We start from the raw sequence: 24531 nt of genomic DNA on the forward strand, positions 1-24531 counted from the left end.
ACGGAGATAAAATTTGCACATGCATGGGCAGAGCTTAGAGAAAGGTGTGAGCTAGTGTTTTCTTTGTGGCTGTTTACACTAAAAATAATTTCTTTAGACAAACCTGTACTCGTGATGTGTTAAGCACCTTAATGCATGATCCAATGTAGTGAACTTCTCCATTTATAGCTCTTAACTCATTCAAGTGAAGTCTAAGATTAGTTTAAGATTGCACTTTCTTTTTTTATTTTGATTTTATTGAATGTAGTGTCATGCACCTTCCATGCCAGATACAGTGAAAGGCATATCAGTGCACTCTTGCTATGGCTTACTCTTTTGCCTGTGTCCTTTTGTTCTCTTTTTTTCCAAAAAAAAAAGTTAAATCGCCATGCTTCGATAGCAAGGGGAACCCCAAAAGCACGCAAGATATTGCACAAGTAGCAAACTTAGCTAGTGCAGTAGCCTCCCCCACATGCAGTGTGCCCACTATCACCTTTCTAAGTGCTTCAGGTGAGACCTTGGTCTTTATCATAAATCTCTTCATGCAAATGACAAGTGCTAGAATGTTGTTTACTTGTCTTCCATGCTTAAATAGCACTGGCACCCTTTGTGACTAATCTGAACTGGTAGCACACCTTCTCCTTGCATGGTTCTTTATTTTGCATGTGTGCACGGGCAGATGGAGACATGGGATCAGGAAACGCACAAACGTTACTCTGCAGTGGAAATTTCCAAGGTGTCAAATGTGGTGGGTCTCAAACCGTATTTCTTTGAAACTGTGGCAGCTGTAAGAGTAAGGGGCATCTAATGCTTCGTCAGTGAAAACAGCGGCTGATATGAAGCTCATGCTTAGTGTCGAACACAAGTATTTAACATGGCAGAGCGTTTTTTTTTCCCCTTCTGTTCATATAAGCTTAAAAAAAATGAGGTTTGCTATAAACCATAAAGCCTTCCACAGTACACCTGTGTGTTTCTGAGGAAGTTTCACTGTTTGCTTGAGTGAATGTTGGCCATATGCTGTTGCTTCTGTCTATGCCCTTGCGCTGAGCTTGTATTGTGAGTATGTGTAGTGTCACTGTGCATAGACAGCTTTGTGGTGTGACTAGTATAGACTTTGCATGGAGTGTGTGCCATAGGGACTTAGTATTAGTGCTTTGACCATGTTGCCTTAGAGAAAAATTTTATGAGCTAACCATCTTTAGGCTCATTGGTTTGAAGTGCTTTTTGGCTGCATCTGGTCACAAATTTTCTTCTTACCTTTAATCTTTCTAACCTTTCCTCAGAAGAAGCCATTGCCTGTTTGCTGTCCTTGGTTTGGCGGTAATTCCCTAATGACACTCTAAACTGTCTTTGTTCTTTTTTTTTTTCTATGGTGTCAGCCATAAGGAACAATAATGGTTCTGCCCTTGATCGTGAGTATTCTTCACATGCAATTTTGCTCTGCAGAACCATACCACTTGGTATCTTAATTACTTTTTATGTGCACAAATATGCTTGTAATGCTAAAGTTATTCCATAAGAAGCATTAGTGAAGTTTGTCTTGAGTAACTTAGTCACTTTGTCTTCAACAAGCTTGAGCATTTTTACATCTGCTGCAATGCTGAGTAGCAATTGTCAAAACTGATATGAATTCTGCATTGGGTTTCGAGTGTGAGATGTTCTCCATTTCTCGCGTTTGAAGAAGCAAGTTTTTGACCAACACTTTGCAGCTCGCAAGCAAGAGATTGTGAAGCTCACTGAACAACTCATTGAATCCATCAATAGCGGAGACTACGAAACTTACACGTGAGTATGGCTTCCTCTTGCTCTATTTATGCTACCTTTCTTAGAATTCAGTACCCACAAGTTTAAAGTATGCATTAGTCAAATTTAAATTAGGAGATACTTTTAAAAATGAATTTGCTATAATTAAACAGTACTGCAGTGGATATTGTATCCAGTTCTTGTATGTGTTTTATGCACTATCATTGGAAGATTTGTATGATAGCACTAGTTTATGCTAGCTACACAATGTATTCTGTAAACGGCTTCTAATCAAAATAGGCTGGTTGGTTCTAACTAGTTTGTGCCTTTAAATACCTCAGCCACACATGTTTGGGCACTTATCAAAAACATAAGCAGGTTTTTTTATTAAACGTCAAATAAGAAGTACATATATACATGTTATAACAATAAAAAAAAAGTTTAGTGAATGAAAAGGAGTACTAGTAAACACTTATGGGCAAATTACAGCCTTGCATTGCCATTTGCCCTTTTGTTATGCAAAGCATTATTTGGCTCAATGCCAGAGTTTTTTCATATGATGAGCTGGGTAGTATGGTCTAATTTGACTATGTAGTGTGAGTCAGCTCAACTCTGTTCTGGGTAATCAAACAATGTGTTGTGACATAAAGCCTTTACAGATAATGTCTGCTCATAGGTATGTCCAAGGCACACAGATCTTTTCATGGAATAGCATGCGATGTTCAACCCCTTCTTTGATTTCTGATATGAATGCAAATAGCATTCTTTGCTTACTTCAGTTGTTTTAAGCCTTGAAACATATGGGTAACAGCACAAACAGACAACCACAAGAAGGGAGACACGTACACACAAGCGTTGACTAACAACTGGTTTTATTGGCAAGGAAAGCGCACCTTATATATGCCAGAGTGAAGCAAGGGAAATGAAGGGGGAAAACATGTCAAGAGTGATAGCTTGCCAACAATGCAAGTGCAATACAGCCAGCCAAGCACCACAAAGCGCAAAGAATTATTTTTCTTTGCAATCTTAACCCCCAATAGCCGCATCCCGAGAATCGTCGTCTTTCCTTTCCTAGAATCGTCGTCCCTTTGAACCGGGCCACACAATTCGTACACTTGCTAACATGTGCAACTAAATATGTGCATTTATCATCTAGTTTTTTTCAGTTTTTGAGCGTCTTCCCCTAAACAGTCATTGACACAGCGACCAGTTTCGCCGACGTAGAACATCCCACATGACATGGGAATGCAATACACCACTCCAGCGGAACATTTAAATAACGGCGGTTGGTGGTTCTTCTGGCATCCACGTTTTCTGGCATTACAGATACGTGGACACAACTTTCCCAGCTTATTTGGGGCAGAGAAACAAGTTGGCACGCCGTGCCTACTTGCCACCTTCTTAAGGTTGTGGGAAAGTTTATGGATGTAGGGGACCACCTCAGGCTTAGGTGCCTTCCGTTGATCCTCAGCCGTAGTACTTCCCAATCCACGCTTGAATTTTTGAAGGAGGGTTTCTGAAATGGCAGTCAAGACTGAGACGGGGAACCCGGCAGCCAAAAGACTGCTTACCAGATTATTAAAACTGTGCTTAATCTGATGTGGACACTATTTTTGGAGAGGCGATTCCATACACAACACTGCTATTCCTCTCTTAATTGTCTTGGAATGTGCCGAGTCAAAGGGCAGCAACTCCTTCTTAGCCCGTGGGTAGTAGCCCCAGCAAATGTTTCCATCACAGAATGTGATTTTTGGTTCTAAAAACTAGAATTGAAAGGTCCGGAGTTCATAGGTGAAACACAACCCACATCTAGGCTTGCTAAATATAGATAAAACTTCGCCTACAGTAGAGGGGTAGGTGAAGGTGGGCTGCTTCTTTAAAAGCACTAAAGAATTGTCAACGTACCTCAAATTTTTTAAAACTGGCCCCCCAATACACACCTTTTCCAGTGTGTCGTCCACCTTGGCCAGAAAAATTTCACAAAGAATAGGGGCTATGCAAGATCCTATGCAGATGCCATTGCGCTGCAAAAATGGCTGCTCGTCAAATACAATAAAAGTAGAGTTCAAATGAAACTGCAATAAAGGTAGATAATTATCAGTGGACAAACCGACGGTGTTCTGGAAGGACACGTCACCGTTATCTTCAATGCCCTCGTTGACACATGCTAGCAGCTGACTCTGTGGAACAGACTAAAACAAGTCCTGCACGTCTACTGAAAAACTGAAACCAATGTGATCATTTCCCTCTAAAAACTGTGCTACTTTGGCTGATTTTTTTTGGAGAAATGGGTCGTTCACAACAAGCACCTTGAGCTTCTTTATCAAAAACTGGCTAACACAGTTCTGTTGCAATCCCTCTTCACTAAAAATAGTCCTAAACGGAATTTCGGGCTTATGTGTCTTGGCTGTGAAAAACACGCTCAAGCTGTTCCCGTCTGCTGTTAGATATGTCCCTGGCAAGTGTGCCAAGGCCTAATTGCTTACAAAACTTGACGAACTTGGTTTTAACACACACTTCACTTTTCTTCAAGGGGACAAAGTTCTTATTAACTGCTACCAAAGCTTTTTCATTGTAAATTTCCTTGGGTAAAACGGCGAACCTCCACCCTCTTTATCAGCTTGTGTAAGCATCAGGTTGTTCCTCTTAAAAAAGATACTATATCATTCAACAATCTAGTGCGGTGCGAGTCCGAGGTTTTTTGGAACAAACTTTCGCAGGCAGTCAACACCTTCAAAAAGGCAGCGGTCCCGATTATCATCTGCCACTTTTCGATTCATTGCAATGAGATCATGTGTAGGAACATCAGCTTGGACCCCAACGTTGGGTCCTTTCTGTAGAAGTATCATAATCTTCTCTGGTATATGGACGTCCCCCATGACGCTGACATTGCTTCCATCTTGCATCATATTCTTGTCTCCTGTACACCGGAGCAATTCATTCAAGATGCACCTCCACCTGCACTCCATGAGCTGTGCCACTAGGCACTTCAAAGATACAAGCTTCTTAATCATGAGCCACTCAGGCTCATGATTACTCCTTAAAACACAGAAGATTCAACCAGTCCTGAAAAAGTCGGACTTGTCGCCACAGTTCTGAGTGATCTATTCTGCAAGGTCTATTCACATGCCCCCACACTGTGAAACCAAGCGGGAACACGCTCAAAAACTCAAGACTAGATGATAAGTATGCACATTTAGTTGCGCACGTTAGCAAGTGTACGGATTGTGTGGCCAGGTTGAAAGAGACAACGATTCTAGGAAAGAGCCAAGACCGCACACATCAGTTTAGAAGCCTACCACATTAGAAAATTTGGTAGCAAGGGCTTTAGCACCCCTTCCCTTGCTCTCTTTGATGCTGAATTTGATCTTCGGGATGCAGCTATCGGGGGTTGAGATTGCAAAGAAAAAGAAAAATAATTGTTTGCACTTTGTGGTGCTTGGTTGGCTGTATTGCGCTTGCATTGTTGGCACGCTATCACCCTTGACATATTTTCCCCCTTCATTTTTCTTGCTTCACTCTGGCATATATAAGGTGTGTTATCCTTGCCAATAAAACCAGTTGTTAGTCAGCGCTTGTGTGTACATGTCTCCCTTCTTGTGGTCGTCTGTTTGTGCTGTTATTCATATGTTTCGAGATGAACCAACTCGCCCAAAAAGAAATATTGATGTTTTGAGCCTGCCTGCCTGCCTTTGTATCTATCTATCTAGCTATCTAGCTATCGATCCATCCATCAATCCATCCATCCATTCTTACACTCACCAGTTGACCCAATTAGTCTACCTGCTACCTGCTTGGGCCACTAGGCATGTACTGCTGGTCGAGATGCCGTCGTGGCCATTCCATTGTCATCATACTGCCATCGCAACGCCTTCTACCCCAACCTAGTGGTCTGAGTTGTCTAATAGCGTGGGCCACTAGTTATGCGTTTGGGGTTGTAATGCCATCATGGTGGTTGCACCGTCGTCTTTCCACCTTTGTCATCCTACTCTCGTCATGCAGTCATCTTCACGCCATTGTTGTCATACAGTCGTTGTCATGCCGTCATTGTTACACTGTCATTTTATTATTGTCATCACTTCAAGTAACATTATTTCATAGGCATCATGCCATCATTGTCATACCATCCTCGTCGTTCCATCGACATCAGCATTTCTTCATCATTGTATTGTAATCATAATGTCATCATTCCATCGTGAATATGCCACCCTTGTCATGCTGTCTTCAATAGACAGTCTCTATCATGCCTCCATAGTCAGACCGTCCTCGTAATGCCATCGGGGTCATGCTATAATTATCACTCCAACTTCGTCATCCAACTCTCTTCATGCCATCGTCATCATGGCATCGTTGTCATACAGGTTTCATGACGCAGCGTCACACCATTGTCTTCATACTTTCATTGTTATCCCATTGTCCCTATGCTGTTGTCATGCCATCATTGTCATACATTAATTGTCATACATTCATTGTCATACCATCATTCGTATGCATCGTGGTCATTCCTTCATTGTCACTGTAACTGCGAAATCCAACTCTCATCATGCCGTCGTCATCATACCATTGTCGTCATGCCATTGTTGTCACGCTGTCGTTTCACCATTGTCATCACTTCAGTATCGTCATTACATCAATTGCCGTCATGCCGTCGTCATACCTTATTCATCAACATTATTCCTTGTTTGTCATTTTATCGTAATCATGCTGTCATCATTCAGCCGTGATTATGCTGCCGTTGTCATGCCATCATCATCATGCCATCTTGGTTGTGCCATTGTCGTCATTCCCGCTTCTTCTGGTTGTCATACCATCATCGTCACACCATTGTCATCTTACAGTCGTCATCTCATTGTCCTCATGTCGTCATCGTCACATTGTCATCATCATACCATAGTCATAATTTAAGAATCTACATCTAATTCTCATCATGCCATCGTTGCTATATGCCTTTGTTGTTTTATTGCTATCATTCTTTGTTATTCCATTGGCGCTGCGTCGGTGTCATACAGTCGTCGTCACGCCTCCATGCCTATGGGAAACCTTGGCAAATGAGTGACATAGTAATGTGGGACGATAGAGTATGTGGCATATAGCCGAAGCTACAAAAGTCTCAGAATTACTGCTACACGTTAAATAAACGTGACTTCAGGGATATGGTCTGTTGCTACATTGCTTGATTGCTATTAGCATTACGGTCGACAGTCATCGTGAGCAGAGTTCTGCCATAATTTTTTGGGCTACACCATTCCGGTATGTGCCAAAAAAAAAAGCTTCATTTCATGTGCGAAATTTTGAATGATGAAGTAGGGCTAGTAAATGCCTCTCTATTCTGCGTAATCAAACATTAACTCACGGCGTAAAATTTGGGTATGTAATGTTAGCTCATAGGCATCTCTAAGGCTCACAGACTTCTTAATAATTTAGTGCATGATGTTAACTGGTTTCATTGATTTTCTTGAATTTCTCATATTTGGTCTATTCCATTCTTGGGCCACTGGGTATCTGTCCATTCTTAGCCAATCCTTCGAAATAGGTACAAATTGGCATGTGCCACTGTGACACAAGTGGTATAGAAGGCTTAAATATAAGGAGTGTTTGAATAGTGAAATCTCTTATTCAAATCGAATGTACAATATTTTGTCATATCTAAAGCAACATAAAGTATGAAGTTTCGATGGAGCTTAATTGGTAAATATATGAATCGAGCTTATATGCGTTGGCACATGCACGTAATACAATGCACAATTAGGCACCCAGACAACTGAGGAGCTTGCAGAAGATAAAGCGCTGCTTTCAGTTACCTGAGGGACACCATGTCAATAGAAATGATGAAACAAGGAAACAGCATGTCACCTAAATGCATGTACAGTGTTGTGTGGAGAGAAGTGTGATAGTAATACAGCCCCGTACATTGTTTTAAAAGTATGAAAACATTATGAAACAGGTCAAATGATAAATCAGACTACATTTGCGTATAGATTGTAAGGCATTCTTATTAAATGAATGGAAATTATTGAACAGAAGTTATCTGACCTGTGCATTTGCTCAGAAACTGGTGCCTCAGCGCACCGACCCCAGCAATCCTGCAGCAGGACCATTTGGAGCAATTCTCACATCAATCGTTCTGCCTCCCTTGAGACTTCCATAAGTGTTTTTATCCCTTACATATTCAAGAGAAATGAATATTCAGCAAATTCAAAGAGTGAATTCTCAAATCAAATATGAATTGAATAGCAGGGACTATTTGATTCATATTAGAAATCCCGAGTACTGTTCACACACCCATATGAAATATATTTAGATATGTGTGGCATACATCTCTCATCATCATTCTTCTCTTGACAAGCATCATATATTGCCTTAGTCCTTGTCTCATCGCTGCATCAATGTCTCACACAGTGCATCCACTTGATCTGGTGTTTGCATTGCACTGCATAAACATCACACAAGATTCAAGTTGTGACCTGTGCGACCCAACGCCATGACGTTTTTTTCAACAGAGTGCAACAAATGAATGATCACGTCATCACTGTCGTACTATTGTCATCACCATCATCATTGGCTTGCTGCTGTCATCACACAACACATGCTCATGCCAAACGCACACAATTTCTTGCCTTGCATAACATGTTCATCCATCTAGTAACACTAAATGATGCTCAATAACCAACCAGGCTTTGCATAACATTGATTTCCACATTCTGTGGAATCTGAAGCATTCTTGTACTTTTGGAATTTTTTTTTTCATTTCTTGTGTATTGCTCTGTTATGTTTGTACTCATTATTTGTGATGAAGGCATTGAACTTGTGGCATGAGGAAATGTGGCTTTCTTTCAATTCCGTTATTACTATCATAGCCTCAAGGTATATTCTGAAACTGTGCACTGTGCCATCTCTGTCAGTATTTGACAGTTGGGGTAGCAATTTATGATTACTGTATTGCTTAAAAACCTGAACAGATCCTGTGACGTGAGATGAAACTTGCTTTTCAGTGAAAAATAAAAATCTTCTAGATTGTATACACTATTGTATAAGTCTCTGTGGATTTTGCTGTGAACTGTGTACCTTATCAGATTTATGGAGTAGGGTTCAGCTTGAAAGATGTCATATGCAATATTATGTAAGATGATTCAGCGATGACTGTCTCCTATTGCTAAATGGGGATGTGCGATATCTTGATAATTTTGCTTATTAAAATTGAAAGTAGCAGCAGACATTGGGGAACCACACAAAAATTGCCCATCATATATTTAATGAGTTTTCACGAGTTAACTTTAATAACTTTAGCATACGTATTGCAACTGAAAAATTGAACCAAGTCACTGCTCAAGCCATGTCCATTTAGTGAGAATCCTAATAACAGCACCAATTTCAAAGTATTTGATCTACATTGGTGTCCCACATAGTTTGACCATGCATTGCTTAAGGATGGCTTTCTGGGAAAATCAGTGGAATGACAGTGCTAGTATCAGAATTCTCACTTAATTAACCTTTCGCAGAGCATTGACAGGCTTCATTTCCACAACTGCAACATGTGCGCTAGAGTTGTTACTTAAAAAGTCACTTAGTAAAACTTAGTTAATGAGAAGTCTTTCATGGATTATTGGATAATTTCTGTTGCCCACTGCTTCAACAAATTCTGGCCCACAAAATTATTTTGTCTTTGAACCACATTTGTAATAACAGGAGGCAGTTGTTGCTGAAACAGCTGGTACTGCTTATTGAATTGTTTAGTTTGGCATTATCAACTTTTGTGTAGGCTTTACGCAAAAAAGAGAGAGAGACATATAATTTATAACAAATAACTTATGTGTTAATTAACTCTTTGCTTACCACACCCAAAGAAATCGATCAGTTTGACAATTTGTCGACACATTAAACATTGCTATTGGAATTCTTTCACAAGCAACATCATGCACCATATGACTACTGCTCTTCAATTATTGGTCAGATTTGACAAGTTTCAGCACATTGGGGAGCCTGGAAAAATGAAACAGACAGGAAGTATCGTTGAAACTAGCCTCCAGTGCGCCTAGCACTTCCTCAATCAAACAATGCAAAATTTGTTATTTGGTCGACTTGGCGACATAATTTTTAGATGACAGCAGCAGTGATGACACAGAAGCTTCAGTCGGGTTGTCTAATTTTTCAATATGACATTTACGCTCTTTTACCAATGGCTGCAACATCGATACATGCTCAGGTGTGCACATTATTTTGATTGTGTTCAACTAATATCATGTGCAACTTCATTTTTCCCCATTGTGGGTTGCTTTTATCCATCAGCGTTTTGACAGCGTATGTACAACTTATTACAAAGGATGCTTCCCGTTGTATGGAGTTTTCACTCATACAGGAGCATGCAGTTGATTTCAGACCAGTCTTCGGCAGAAACTTTACCAGCACTCTAATCTCTCACTTTTTGAGCACCGCCTGTGCAAATGCCCTTATTTATTACGGTACAATACTGTGCAACCCTGTAAAATATTGTACAGTACTATACTAGTTAGTGTACAAGTACTGTACAAAGCACATGGAGGCTTCAGGGCCAGTTCAAGGTGCATGACTAGACCAGCTTGATTATACAGTAATGCTGGTTGAACACAATAACCATGAATGAAGAGGCTTGTGTATGCTCGCTAACCTGACAACCATTGCTTCGAGAGCCTAAACAACACCGTAAAAAAAAAGGAACCAGGTTCTTGCTGCTATGAGTAAAAACAAATGCTCATTGCACCATAGGTGTTTACCTGTTTTCACAGCTAAGGCTAATGCTCATGCCACCAAATCTGCTGAATATTTTTTTGGAGCACAGCTCTTGGATGTCTATTCCTGCGGCGAGCATCGGCGTTGGCGTCTCTCGTAACCGAGTCAACAAGCACAGCGAAGGATGAAAGAGCAAACGTGGAGTGCAGTGAGGGATGAAAGGCGGTGATAGCAAAGATACAGTGTACTAGAAGGCTACAGTGCAGCGGGCGGCACTCTGCACGTGGCTCCTGCGACGTCGCCAGTAGCGGCGGCGCTGCGATCAGCCACTCTTGAAAAGAAGCAGAAGAAACGCTCACATCCACTGCAACACACCTACATGTTTGATGTGCGCAGGAGATTTGGTTCTTGTTTTTGCCCATAAGCATTCCGTTTATTTAGTCTGTATTATCTGCTCACAATTGGAAAATAAAATACGGGCTATTTCTTTGCCAAAGATGCGAAAGCGGTTTCTGAAATAACTATAGCACGTCTGTCCTCGCCGCTGTAACTATAGCCATGCTCTCGAGAACGGGCACTTTCAATCACAATTGATTCCCATCCAGATGAACTTCTTTAATATGATTTTTAAGGATCACTCCAACATGTTCAGCAATCAGGATTGAGTTTGTTTAGCTTTTAGAGCTTGAAGGCACATAGATGGCAGTCTATAAGATCGCAAGTGAGCAGATTTGACCGTAGATAATTGCAATCAAGTGGTCGTGTGACGGGAATTAAACGTAGCTAGCCCCTGCAGAATCGAAAGTAAGTATAAATTAAGCAGAGACATAGTACACTCGTTCTCTCCTTGGAGCGCCTTTCAATGGCACATTAAAGGACACCCCAGAAGAAAACAAGAAACTGCACAAATGAACAACATCGAACAGAATCAGCCCGACTTGTGGCTGGTGATGCAAACTGAAATGCTCACGAATCGAAAAGCAGCTGAGAAAATGTGCGTGAAAACGTGGAAGTATGTCACATACGCAGAAGTAATTTATTCTGGAAAAGTCACTGAAATTCAGCTATAGAAAGAATGTCGCGCCTGCAGAGTAAACACAAATGAGCAGAAGAGTGCTAGGATAACAATGATGCTGGAAGCCAAGTGGCAGCTTCGTGGAAATGGCAAGACAGCTATAGTTGCTGTATTTATGGTGACCATGCAACAAGTTTAAGGAGTTTCGGCATTTCACAAAAGGGGCAAAAGCTTATGGCCTGTGCAATCTGTAACTAAATGCTCACTATACAGGTATCGCAGAGTATGGGGACGCACACAAGAGGCGGTATAGGGTGTAAAAGATCGATATCTGGAATAGTTTTCCACAGTAATTGCAGTGTCAGCATTACTGTAACGGGCACAAGAATAAATGAAATGCTACTTGAAATGTTGCTTGCTTTGCTTCAGGAAAACCTAGTCCCCGTAGCAACAAAAGTAGGTTTAAATTAGGCAGTTACATTGTACGCACGTTCTCTCCTTGGCGCACCTTTCAAGGCACATTGGCTAGGTGAGGCCCTTTAAAAGAAAAAAAAAAAAATGCCTGCACAAATGAATAACGTTGCACAGAATCAGCCGGACTCATTGCTACTGATGCGAGCTAAAATGTTCACGAATTGAAAAGCAGCAGACATTCCTACAAAGCAGGCAAAACACCACCTAACAAAGCGGCTTCTAGCCACACAACCGCATGCAAGAGTGAGTGATTGCAGCGTCAGGTGACCCTATGCGTAGGTGCCTCCCTGCGCTGCACTGCCCCTTTCTAGTTCACTGTAGCGAAGAGCACGGGGAGGAAAGCAGAGGAGAAGGATATGGTGAAAGCATGAGAAGAAAAGCTTAGTGCTGCACAAGACGGGCTCTGTTTTGACGATGGCTACGAGATGGCGCCAGAGTAGCACGTGTTGTCTGTTCACCAATGACACCACCGATATCATATATGGAAACAGAGCACTGCATGAGCAGAGGTCTGCCTGTGGCGGCTGCTGTGAATTGCACCCACGCCTCACCCATGCGCTGCCCCTTGCGATCTTGCACTTAGCGAGGCAGTCGCCTCACACTCTGCTCCATTTGAAATGTGCCGCACGAGACAGATTGTCCGCACCAGCCAATATATAGCGTGATATGAAAAAACGTATAGAGTTGCGCTCAAATTTCGCATTAGGAGGCATTGTAATCGTCGGTCAATTTTTTGTGTAGTCTAACTTACAGAAGTTCAGAACTATGAGAAAAGTGCATATTTTGTATATTTCAGTATATTATTTTACTCCCTGTACTCATACTGAAAGTAGCAAATTATTACTTTCATTCATGCTTCTTGAGGTGTTTCTTTGAAGTTTCACAAAAGAATTATCAAAATCTCTCTGAGCAATTATTTCAGCTTCCATTTAAACCCGCCATGGTTGCTCAGTGGCTATGGTGTTGGGCTGCTGAGCACAAGGTCGCTGGATCGAATCCCGGCCGCGGCGGCCGCATTTCGATGGGGGCGAAATGTGAAAACACCCGTGTACTTAGATTTAGGTGCACGTTAAAGAACCCCGGGTGGTCGAAATTTCCGGAGTCCTCCACTACGGCATGCCTCCTAATCAGAAAGTGGTTTTGGCACGTTAAACCCCATAATTTAATTTTTTTCTGCTTCCATTTAAAACACCAATGATCTGGATACAATTTCATCTATCGCAGTATACATTGTGGCTAATTTGTCTTGAAATAAAACATTAAAACATAGTACACGGGTATTTTCACATTTTGCACCCATCGATATGCGGCCGCCGTGGCCGCAATTCGATCCTGCGACCTCGTACTCAGCAGCCCAACACCGTAGCCGCTAAGCAACCACGGTGGGTACCGCAGAGCCCTTCTTGCACGACACTACGCTTTTCTACAATACTCTCCTCCTCCTTAGCTTTCTACCTCATGGTTCCACTGCACCTTCCTCCTCCACTTTTCTCCTCACGCTCTCTTTCATCCCCCGTTGCGTTCTGTGTTCACTCTTTCATGCTTTGCTGTGCTTGTTTGCTCAATTAGGAGGGACTCCAATGCTCACTGCAGGAACGGGTGCCTAAGCTAAGAGCTGCTCCCTAAAAAATGAGATGCTTGTGACAACATATAAATAATCTTTGGTGGCAGTTTACTACCTGCTCAGATGTTGTCTTATGATAGCAGGTTATTTGTTAGCTTTTTTTGGCTAAGTAAGTATTGCAAGTGAATTACACTGTATTTTTGTTGCTTGATGCTCATACTATGAACATTTGCATGCTGGTTCTCTTGCATGCCAGTTACAGTTGATTTATGTGCTGATATACGTTTCAGAAAGCAGTTTCTCACTGCAAAGTGCCTACATTGTATTCTTTGTTCTAACCATATTACGAAGGTGGTGAAAGTGGGCTCAGATGTGCTGATTCCTACCTGCAAAACATTCTTGCATCACATGTTGAAGTGTGCTCACATGTGTTATCAAGGAATGTTGGCGATTTTCTTGTGTGAATTATTTCTGTTCTAAATCTATGTGTGTGTTGGAGGGGGGGGGGGAAGCACCGCACTTTTACAGCTGGCAGGCCCTTTGGAAATGCACATGTAGATGGTGTTACACTTGCATTGAGGAAAGAGATCAGATGTGGCTGTTGTTTCACAATGTAGTGTTGAAAACTGATTACACTCAGCCTACCAGAGAGCTTGAACCAGTAACATTTTGCTGATGGCTATTTGGTTAGGTCATCAGAAAAGGTAGTCTCACGTTTAGTGCCTGGTCTGTGCTACAAGAAAAATAATTGTTACCGTTACACAGATTTGGATTCGTTTCGGGCCTGTAGTTTTAAAGCTCTTCACTAGTGTACTTCATCCTCTCAGTGGGTCAATGGCTATGGCATTCTTCTCTTGAGCGCAAGGTCCTGGTTTCAATTCCCTGCTGTTGTGGCTACATTATTATTATTATTACTATTATTATTATTATTAATGGAAACAGACATAAACACTACAGAAAGACAATAGAGGAGGGGGCTAACAATTGTCTCATAATATGGACACCACATCCATCTGCTTGAAGAGGAGAGAGAAAAAAAGGAAAGAGAAAAAAAGGAAAGAGAAAAGGAAGTTGAAAAAAAAAAACGAAGAGGAAGGAACACCACAACCCATAACATCACACGCAGAGTATGAGCCTGGTGGGGACAGAATGCAAAACCCTCATGTATTGAGATCTAAGTGCATGCTAAAGAACCTCCCGGTGGTTGAAACTAATCCATAGCCCCAGAACTACAGCGTCTATTAAAGCAAAACTTTCTTTGCCTCTTCTTCGCAGTTTGTTGTTTATCATTGTTTCTTTGATGCAATATTTGAGGATATACCAGGTGTTTCTGTTATGGGCAACACTTTCTTTCAAAAGCGACTGTCATATCTCTGCCCCTGCCATTCTTGCACATAGGCTACATGGCTAAGTGCGCATTAGCAAGAAGAAAAATTTCGGCTATATTATTGCTAAATATCTAAAATGTGCTTATTCCCTTTTTAGTTATTCACTTGCAGCAGAAATCTGAAGACTATCACCACTCTCATGATATCCGTCCCCAAAATCTGCTAAGAAAATTGCCTTGATGTTCCAGTTAAGACTGTACCAAACTGTGTGAGGCATGCTTGTGGAAACTGGCGACTAGACTGCCACTGTATTTCATAGCACATTTTAACCCTTTCAGGGTCAATCTTTTTCTTTTTTTCCACCATATGCGACCGCCCAGGGTGTATTTTGTCTTTTATTGCAGATTCAAATTCTTCTGGGGGACCTATTTCGAAAAAAAATTGACTATAATTTTTCTAGGGTGACTGAAAGTGCGGAAAAAATATTTTGCGTTGGTATATATGTGCTCTTCATTCATGAATAACAACAATAGAAAAAGGAAATGAACTTAAAAGAATTAAAAATTTGATGCATTGTTATCCACATAGTTCAAGGCCTACAAAATGCGCACACGTGAATATTTCACAACCCTCAAATGTTCCTGCTCTTACACATACATTTACGTCTATAGCGTAATCGAGCTGGTAGGTGAGCGCACTCAAGAAAACTATGGGGTTGTGTGCCCGTCAAAAAAGCAAAATGTGCGAGAAACTTCTGCTAACCTTCGTCTTATTGCTAACCCGAGGCAATTAGTTCTTGCGAATCTAAAAAAAAAGAAAGGAAACGCATGCACAGCAGCATTCTTCCCATGCGCACCCCCTGTGAGCACTAAACGAACGAGAAACAGGCGGTCGCCCTTTGAGGGATAAGTAACGAGATAGCCATCAGTCTTGCGAGCGCAAGATGCCGAAACCTCCCGCGGAACAAAACCCAAACCGCTGTCCAGCCACACGCACGCCAATGCGCAAGCGGTAGTATACAGATGTGCAGGAGCAAACTAGCTCTAAAACAAACCATGCAATGAAAACCGAGAGAGGGAGGCACGAGAAAAAAATTTCGCGTATTCCCACATAGTGGCAGCACATGCCAGGAAAGAAAAAGTTAGGAAATTGGTGCACTTTTTAAACGCACAGATGGCGCCGTAAATATATGGCATCGACCATCATGGACTTGTTCGTGGCGCCGTATATTTACGTCATTGACCCTGAAAGGGTTAAGGCTGCATACCTTGAAAGGGACGCTATTTCTGCTAAGCAGACATGTCTTCACTACTTGTTGGCTTCAATTTCATAATTGTACCATGAGCCCTAAAAAGTTAATTAGCACATTTTAGGTAATTAGCCAAAGTATCGCTGGAATTTCTCTTCCTGCTTATGTCCACCTAGCCATGTAGCGTATCTGTAAAAATGGCACAGGCCAAGGTATTGAAGTTTCTTTTAAAAGGAAGTGTTCCGCATGAAAAGAAACACCTGGTATATAAGCAGCATATACCACTGGGTATATACCCGAACGCACAACTTTAGCCATTCTTGGCAAATTCCCCAGAATGGATGTGCCACAGTTACACAAGGGGCGTGAAGCCTCAAATGTATTTAAATATGTGTTGTACCATTCTGTGCATACACCTTGCATCACAATTTTTCACTCAACTAGCATCATACATCACCTTTGTCCTCATGACGCACACAGCTAACAGCTAGAGCTGACGAGGCTGTGCTCGTGTCGTCTGCTGCTGCTGCTGCCTTGCCGGCTCAGACAAGCTTTGCATAGTTTAGATTCCAACATTGCATTGGATTTGCGTGATTTATAACCTGTGAGTTGCTTTGGGAAATTAAACCTCATAATTTGATTTAATTCCGGCTTGGGCGACATTGAAGCAGACACCTGATAACTGTGATGGTGGATGCCTCCTCGTGAGGACCATTATCTTTTTCTTATCTTGGAGAAAGTGTACAACTAAAGGCTGTTATACAAATGATTTACATCAAGCAGCTGTAAATTAGCAATTGGTTTTACATTGAGTCCTACTTTGATATGTGCAAGCTGCCTAAATGTTAGTGAGCACATCTTGGACATATACATATATATACTGTGTGCGCAGGCACGTATGTGTACATGTGTATGTGTGTGTTTACCTACAGTATATTATCTGGTTGCGTATATACATAGGATGAGATCAGTTTCATATTAAGCTTTTCAGCTTGTTTCACTCTTTTAACATAGTGTTTCGTATTCATTTTTCAGAAAGCTGTGCGACCCCCACTTGACTGCATTTGAACCAGAAGCTCTAGGTAACTTAGTGGAAGGGATGGAGTTCCACAAGTTTTATTTCGACAATGGTACTGCATGGTTCTGTTGATCTCGCTTTTGCAAGCGGCACTCTCTGAAATTTAAGTAGAGATTTTGTAACTGGAGGCACTCTAATGTGTGGCACTGCATGCTTGACTCAAGTTACATTGTAATATAAGCACAACCTGCTTTGATGACCTCTGCTGTGTCTAACCTGCTTTAAAGTACTCCAACCAGTAGTAAGTGGGCTTTGTCATTTATCTGTGACATGCTATCTTTGTGTGTTTGTGCATACATGTCTCCTCTCAGTGTCGAAATGTGGCACTTGAGTGGAGAGCGACGGTACGAGTGTTGCTCGTGTCACCCTTTTGCCATTGTTGTGACTGATACTAATAGCAAGTTGCTACGGTATAGTTGCTACAGTGGTAGGTCACTTTACATATGTTACAAAACATCTTGTAGCACTTGCAGCACCCACCTACGACCAGTTGTTTCTTCATCCGCTTTCATTTTCGTTAATTTATCATTTCTTTAATTCAGTTAATAAGTACATGTAATTTCCCCTATACTGTCCTTGGTGTCTTTGTTTCTTGGCTTCTTATGATATGACCAATAAAAATCGGGCCCTCGGTTTGCTTTCTTTTCGTGCAGTCACTAATGTAATTCGTAAACAACAAGACTGTCATGTTTCTTTAGAATTTTTATCACTTTGCAAGGGTGTAAAATAGTTCACCATAATTTCTGTTGTTTCATTAATTGGGCACTGTTTTTTTTTTTTTAAACTGCAGAACTTTCAAACTCTTTAGGTAGCTGCTTGTGTACTTCACTTGGCACATAGGTAAAATAACCCTGTTTGTAAAAAAAATTTAGGATATATATTTGCTTGCGCTAGATAACTCTCAACATTGTGTAGTTTTATCTTCGCAAACAAAAAAGTAACTGTCATGTTGATCAAGTGACATAGGACACCTTGTGTGTATGTTTGATAAATCTGATGGCTTGATTTTACATAGAGAAATGTGTTTGTATGCTTGTAGCAATCCTCTGTCCTTGTAGTTTTCAACAAATGCGTTCATGTCCTTATGTGTTCAGTTTTAATCTCTAAAATATTTTCCACAGTATACCATAATTTCTTTAGGGTAAGCATCAGAGTCTGTTGTTGGTTGCCACAACCTACATCGTCTTCAGTATGTCAGATGATGTGTTGCCTGGCTAGTCTATATGTTGTGGTACACCTAAGGTTGGAGCTTAGACTACTTAGCAGGGCTGTGCAAGCTACAAACTTGTTGCACTTTCAATCTGCTGTAGTTTTGGCTTTCATGTATGCAGTTTATTGTAGTTAGCTTGAGCTGCTTTCTGACATAGGATTGTGCACAGGTCATCATGCTAAGCCTTGTGCAGAACATGTATTTCTACCTGTATGCTCCTTACACCTTGTGGTGTGGTGGTATTGGTCACTCCATGTTCAGCATAGCAATCTTCCTATGGAACATTTTTGATACATAAGACGAGTGGTCAGCTCCTAAAGCAATTTTCTGCTGCATACATGCATTGTGGAGCACATTATGAAGCATAACCAGAAAAAAATAACATTTGTAGCTTTTGTAACTAGCAGATGGAAAAGAAAAATTGCTCATAAATATTATAAATTGACCAGCAAGTTGTAAGGACAGAAGGTATATAAATTATTAAAAAGAAAGCCAATAAATGCTGAAAAGAAGTTTAATGCAAATTCATTGACACACAATGTAGACTTGGAAGCACGTCAGCACTGCACATTTAGCATTACTTTGGTGGATTCATTCCTGTGACATTGCAAGATACATATAACTTGGAAACACGGTTTCACTTGAGACCACATAATTTTGGTGCATTGCAGAAACAAAATGAGGGTGAAACCTGCTTTCACTACATTTATAAATAATTTATAGCCTTTATAAATGAAATTTATGAAGTTCATAAACGATTTGCTGTCAGCTTGCATCAGTGTGAAAACTGGAAATAATTTCATGAAGTCAATATAAGACGTTGAGACATCTATGAAATGGTAAATGTAGAAATGAAACAAGCAAAACAAGCCATATACAACATAAGAAAACACAACTTTGTATCCCTGTCTGCTCACAAGGGCCTATTATTAAATACAACGCAACAATTGTGTACATATTCACATGCAAGGTCAGAAGCAATAAAATTCTACTTAGAGATAAAGTGCTTGGCGCACTGATGTGGAAGGTCTTCACCTTGTGGTAGTTGCTGTTGTGTTCAATAGCCACTAAAGGGGCCCTGAACAATTTTTTATCGAAGTCGAAAAATGCATTTGAAGTTAAATTAGACTATTTCAGAAATGCTTTGCTGCAAAACGTTCTTCAATGCATTCAGCAGAAGCTAAGTTATTGGCAATGAAACATAGCGTCTGCAGTGCTTCCGCTCCTTCTTCAATGATTTGCATTGTGAAGGCTGCGACCGAGCGGGGTGTGCCCACAACGCTCCACCTACTGCCCGTCACCATGGCACACATTTCAATTTTAATTTTGAATGTTCACGTAGATGCCACTATTTCCGATTTCGGCACCTACGACGTGCCAAACATGGTTGCCCTCAGCGAGCCACAGTGTGCACAGCCAGTGGACTCATCGCGGCACCCTGTGGCGGCCGCAATATCTACGCTACGTAGCAGACTGCAGCTACATGCAACTGCAGCATTTGCTTTGTGCACGATAGGGCTAGAGTGCGTGCTCGTGCTCATATGCTCCTCTCTGGCTGTGCTATGTGGTGCGGACCGGCTTTGTACTGCACCAGCTTGACCTACGGATAGCAGCCACATGCAACTTGTGCATTTTGAAGCGCTATCAATAGCTTGATCATTACTAAGCGAAGTCTGCCAAGACATCTAACCAGGAGTGTCCAGGAGTGAGCATGCGCTGGCAAGCGCTGGCAAGCGTGCGTGTGGTCTGACCTTAAGTTTCGCATGTTTCTAGGCTAGGTGTGTGTTCAAAACTAGTCGAATGAGCGAGTCTCGACAGCTACAAGACAGATAAGCAGGGTGGCCAAAGTTTAATTCCTGCGTGGGCAGCCATGGCCGAGTGTGAGCAGATTTTCGCTTACTTCTGCCTGTTTATTAAACTGTGTCAATGAATATACACAGTAACAGTAGGAAGAAACGCACTGATCCAAAAGCCCTTCTTTATTGATGTCAACTATTGGCCAATAGCAGCCGCATATAGGAATCTGCTATATTATGAAATAAAGCATCCATAAAAGAGTGAGAAGCAGGCTTCTGTTGAAAAGAGAGTGTTTGAGAGAAAGGTCACTTCGTACACCGCTTGTGAGATCCACAGGCTGCGGATGACTGCAAAATTAGGCTGAGATGTTCACAGCAGCATATGCTATCCGTGGACCGTGTTTTTTCACCAAGCCCAAGGGGTGGTTCAGGGCTCCTTTAAAAAGAATCTTTGCAAGAGAAAAACATCCCAGTTATTCTTGAGCACCCCCTCATATGTTGTGAGATTCTGTCCGATTGAGACATTGAATTGGCATAACACACAAGATGGATCGCTCTGTGAAGACCTTCCGCATTGACAGTAACATATTGGTGCTGAAAAACAATGCATAGAACAGCACAGGACTTACACCCATTCTGTCTTCCTCTATGTTTAATGTGTTGTATTAGTGCTAACATTGATCATAACCAATTCGCCCCGGAGTAAGCCTTATTGAACCTGCAAGCAAAACAGCAATTGATAATTGATCTATGAGCTGGATGACCTGTGCTTTCTCAACATTTTAGCAAGGATAACCCTTATGAATGACTTTAAATTTGTTAATCCCCTTGAATTGCAGTATGCCAATCCCTTCTTCCAGATAATGATTCTAGATAGTACAGCTGTGGGTCAATCAGCTTAAAGTGTTCCTTGGCCAAACGAATATTAAGATGCATGATGAATTCGCTAGAGAAGTATGGTATCACAAAAGCTAACAAACTGGCAAGGAGTTCAGTTAAATCACAAAGAAAGCCTTGTCTGGTTAGAAGCCCCTGAGAAAATTTGTCTCAGGCAGGCCCAGCTAACTAGCTTGGTTACCATATTTACTTGCATAAATGACTGCACTTGCATAATGATCGCACCCCTGAATTTTGTCGTCAAAATGCGATTTTTCTTCTTTCCCATGCAATGATCGCACCCCGAACTTCCTGCAGCGACATGTCATGTGCCAAGTCTAGTAATGAAGATTGCGCTTATTATCTGTTGAAAGCTGTCGAATGCTATGTGAATGACTCTTCCAAGACATACCAAGCAGTCTGCACGCACCAAACATTCTTAAGCAGATACCCCATTTCATTCCTTTCAGCACTTTCCGCATTTCCATGAAAAAAAAAAAAAAAAAAAAAAAGCTACAACCAAACTTGCCTTGGCTTTATTATTTGTAGGCTTTGTAATGGTTGTGGCCAACAAGAACAAAAAAGGCGCCTTTTGCTTCCTCTCGTTTGCATTCGTGGGCACGCGACAAATCGCGAGCGGCAACGATAGTAGCTACATTTACACTGATACACTAGAAGTGTACCCTATTCATACGCCGATGCTTGTAACACAGCTAATATATTCGCCCACCCTTAGCAGAAACATGCTGTATTAGGATAGTAGTGAAGACAAATGCCGCGGTTTTTGCAGCCTGCCCGCCATGTGTTTCTATGTCACTGTCAGCTAAGCGCGCCCATCTCTTTTTCTGTCCCCTCAAAGTGGACATGGTTACGTTATTGCCGCAAACTTGCCGATATTAACAATATTATTCATTACTGATATGAAAGAAACTGTTTCAATGCACGTAATGTACTCACGAGAAGAAAAAAAATAGCGTTCGGCATGGTGTTCGGCTTGTTCCGCCAGCTGCCATTTTAATTTTGGTGTCCCCCACTGTTACAGCCGCAGCCGCCTGTTTGTTGACCTGTTGTCAACCTGCAGCAATTGCAGGATGAAAAAAAAAAAAAAAGGTTTTTCTTTTTGCGAAAAAAACTCACGTTGATCGCATCCCTGAATTTGCATCAATTTTTTTGACAAAAAAGTGCGATCATTATGCGAGTAAATAAGGTATATATATGTGGCGAGCATTTTGTTTGATATGCAAGTGGTAAGACACATGATAAGATATTCATTCACTCTCAGAATGAAAAAGTTTATCCAATCAAGTTTTATATGTACTCTTTTAACTTTTGGGCACCCACCAAATTTGCTGATGCCATGCCCTTAATGTTTTGCAGATTTTTGTACGCAGCATCTGCATTGTGCATAGTTGGTGGTTAATCTTGGCAGTAATGTTAAACTTTACGAGTCTGCTGTCTCTGCACTCATTTTGTATTGTTCAGATGACTATTTCATGACACACAATCCTTATTGTTCAAAAAGAAATGGCAAATTGGCCACCACATTTACTGTTGCTTACAAGCCCCAAATAGGTTTTAGCTCATAATTGAGCACTAGTTTGCTATCAGAGCCAGCAAATCATTAGGTACTGCAACAGTACCAAAACTAAAGCTAGTAAATCATCAGCTTGAACATATTGTTTTGAAGAGGAAGCCCGATGTACAAATGTATGTACAGCTATTTACAAGGGGGAAGTTATTGGTAATTGCGCAGGCTGGTACAAATGTCGCAGCTCCAGGAGACAGTCTACCACTTCCTCTTCGTCTCCCTCTTGTGGGCATGATCCTGTCCATATGCACCGTAACAATATTCTTTATTCAGGGCTTATGTTGTTAAAATGTATTTATATGTTTGGCTGCACAGCGTTTCTTTTAGGTGAAATTTGGAAGTTGAATTGGGGCCTACATAAAGGTGGGCCTCATGGAGGGTATAGGAGCGGGTGCCGTACACTGCAGTGATTAGGTTAATGCACTTATGAGCAGGAATGGCAACAGTATGTGATGAGGTGTGGTGGTGGCACTTGCTACCTTGCGCAGGGACTGTTCTAGGAAAAATTACTTCAACAAGAATACATGTTCTGCAAAAAAAAAAAAAAAAAAACCTGAATAATACTAACACATAGTATCTTGTTTTGTATAACTCGCTTTGCATGCTTGTGCAGTACCAAACATTCAGCTTAATGTGATTTTTTTTTTCCTTTTTGTCGCAAACATGCAGTGAATAACTGTGTGTGTAGTCTGTAACTAAAGCAGGAATGGCTTATTTTATTATTTTACACAACATACACTGACTGTGCCTTTTCTGTTCCTTTGTTTTGAAACTTTCTGTCAACTCTAATAATCCAATTAGACAGAAAATTACAGGAATTGTCTAGAGAGTTACCGACAATTTTGATATGCCTCATCAGTGTGAAGCTTGGTGCTGAGTAGAAAATGATCTTGCTGATTGACTCTCTCCTGTGCTTTGCATATTGCTTCACCAATTCCTGGAATTCAACAATCTGGGTGAGACTTACATCTATGAAGGCATATTTGTTTTTTCTTTGTGCTGTACGTTGTATGCTCTCTTAATCTTTTTTCAGCTTGCATAGTGTTTGGCCATCATGCTAAATGTCTCAAATGGGATTTTTTCTTGCTATTAATTTTTGTCAACACATTTCTCACTTCCTTTGGTATCAGAGACAATTGGTAGCTTTATTTACAATATTTGTAAAGATTGAATTTGGAGGTGTTTGTTTAAAGCACAGTTTCTTAGACTTGTAGAGAGCATGGCACTGTGATTGGAAGCCCAGATACATACTCTGCACAAAATATGCACTTTAGCTGAAATAACTATCAGCCAAAGAATATTGTGGTGGGGAAGTCAATTTCTGCATATAGGTTCAAAATGATTTGCTAGCATTGAGCAACTAATTTTGCATTTTGTCTTCCAGGTGCAGGAAAGAGCTACAAGTCACAGAACACAACGATAATAAACCCTACTGTGCATCTACTAGGAGATGATGCCGCCTGCATTGCTTACATTCGTCTGATGCAGTACATCGACAGGTGTGCCCTTGCAGTCATTCTCAATATAAAATTAGAGTTCAGGAGGTCCCAATACAGTCTGACGACCTCCTTCTGTATACTAAATGCCTGTAATATGATCGAACTTTTAATAATAAATTCTGATTCCAAAAAAAAAAAAGAGAAGTGCTGAGCATTAACGTTGAAGAGACTCTAATGTAACTTTATGCACTGAAATAGCTTGCCCTCTCTGAGCTCTGTTTACAATGCAAAAGATGGTCAATAGCTGCCAAGAACAATGCAACTAAACAGATAAATCCTTGAATTTGTGCCACCAAAGTCATATGTATGGTGTCATATGTGGTGTAGCAGCAGAGCAGTCCATGATTGGGCCCCGATACATATGACTGTTGCTGGTGACAGACAAAAGAAAGTGTGATCTTGGTGGCATGTTACTTGTTAATAGCA

General features: G+C 41.1%; 1 protein-coding gene across 14 annotated transcripts in view; it reads left to right on the forward strand.

Moving 5' to 3' along the window:
- The window catches only part of CaMKII (Calcium/calmodulin-dependent protein kinase II), a 289855-nt gene that overhangs the window by 259709 nt on the left and 5615 nt on the right, over positions 1–24531 (forward strand). For 3 of the 14 annotated variants that reach the window (XM_050194722.3, XM_050194727.3, XM_050194724.3), the window contains 6 exons: positions 358–489; positions 659–727; positions 1359–1391; positions 1689–1764; positions 17094–17188; positions 23991–24105. In XM_050194722.3, the coding sequence (XP_050050679.1) occupies positions 358–489; positions 659–727; positions 1359–1391; positions 1689–1764; positions 17094–17188; positions 23991–24105 (520 nt within the window). The remainder of the gene's footprint in view (positions 1–357; positions 490–658; positions 728–1358; positions 1392–1688; positions 1765–17093; positions 17189–23990; positions 24106–24531) is intronic. The other 11 variants (XM_050194723.3, XM_050194745.3, XM_050194732.3 and 8 more) reach the window with 7 other exon arrangements.

The sequence above is a fragment of the Dermacentor andersoni genome, chromosome 1, assembly GCF_023375885.2.
Source record: "Dermacentor andersoni chromosome 1, qqDerAnde1_hic_scaffold, whole genome shotgun sequence".
In the NCBI taxonomy this organism is placed as follows: Eukaryota; Metazoa; Arthropoda; class Arachnida; order Ixodida; family Ixodidae; genus Dermacentor; species Dermacentor andersoni.